At 39.5% G+C, this 1,128-nt stretch overlaps 1 protein-coding gene across 1 annotated transcript in view; it reads left to right on the top strand.

Moving 5' to 3' along the window:
• The window catches only part of smg5 (SMG5 nonsense mediated mRNA decay factor), a gene marked incomplete at its 5' end in the record, with an annotated part of 29,039 nt that overhangs the window by 24,529 nt on the left and 3,382 nt on the right, over positions 1-1,128 (top strand). Inside the window, 3 exon segments of the mRNA XM_014023446.1 lie at positions 312-402; positions 495-569; positions 657-795. Coding sequence (XP_013878900.1) covers positions 312-402; positions 495-569; positions 657-795 — 305 coding nt within the window.

The raw sequence follows: 1,128 nt of genomic DNA, 5'->3' as shown, positions 1-1,128 counted from the left end.
GTGTGTGTGTGTGTGTGTGGGGGGGGGGCTATAACCCTGAGGCACAGCCTAAGATTTTATCTTTAATGGCCTTTTTTATAGTGTTCATTACTTTTACTTTTATTCTTTAAGTAGTTTTAAAACCAGTACTTTTATACTTGTACTTAAGTAAAAAGCTCAAGTTGATACTTCTACTTCCAAAAAAGTATTTTTAAACCCTAGTATCTATACTTCTACTTAAGTAATGAATGTGAATACTTTTGACACCTCTGAGATTAAATAAGAGAATCTGTAAATCCACAAGTAAAGTCTCTAATCCTTCGTCCGTGCAGTGATTGATGGACTCGACAGGTTAAAGAAGGAAAACGCCGGCGCGAGAGACGGGATCCGTTTTCTGGAGTCCGAGTTTCGTAAAGGCAACAGGTGAGTTTGTTATGAGACTTCCTGACAGCTTTAAAACAGTTGGGTCTAACATCAGAGTCAGTGTTAAAGTGTTGCCTCACTTCTCTCTGCAGGTACATTCGCTGCCAGAAGGAGTCGGGTCGCAGTTTTGAAAGAGACAAGCTGAAACGTCAGGATGTGGAAGCCTGGTAAACTTCACCTTGTTCCAGTCGCTGCAGGATTTCTGACAGGAAGTAACTGCTGGAGGTAAACGCTCTCATCCTTCTCGCTCGCAGGCATTTGTATAAGATGATTGACAGCTGCCGTCAGCTAACGGTCTCTCAGAGCAACGGAGACGAGGACACGGCCGGCATGGTGACCATCCTAACGGCTCATGAGGTAGAAGAGCTGTGCAGTCAGTCTGCAGCGATGAAGGTCAGTCTCTCCTCATGATGATGATGATGTTTTAATTTGTGGTCATTTTTTCTTCCGTACGTTTTTTGATGTCTAACTTGTTCCCTATTTTTTGTGTTATTTCAACAATTCATCTATCAAAACATTCAGCTCATTTATGACGGTCCTGCTATGACTTTTGTTATTTCAGCTTTTTTTTTTTACTTTTTCAGTGTAAAAAAATGAATGCAGCTGTTTTCAACATCCTTAAAATCCTTTAAAATATTTCTAAATCTTTCAAATTCAAATTCAGAAATACTTTATTGATCCCAGAGGGAAATTTGGTGTTGTTGTAACTCATTTAACTAAAAACTT

Source organism: Austrofundulus limnaeus, unplaced genomic scaffold (assembly GCF_001266775.1).
Source record: "Austrofundulus limnaeus strain Quisiro unplaced genomic scaffold, Austrofundulus_limnaeus-1.0 Scaffold370, whole genome shotgun sequence".
NCBI lineage: Eukaryota > Metazoa > Chordata > Actinopteri > Cyprinodontiformes > Rivulidae > Austrofundulus > Austrofundulus limnaeus.
This window is presented reverse-complemented; position numbering and strand designations above follow the sequence as displayed.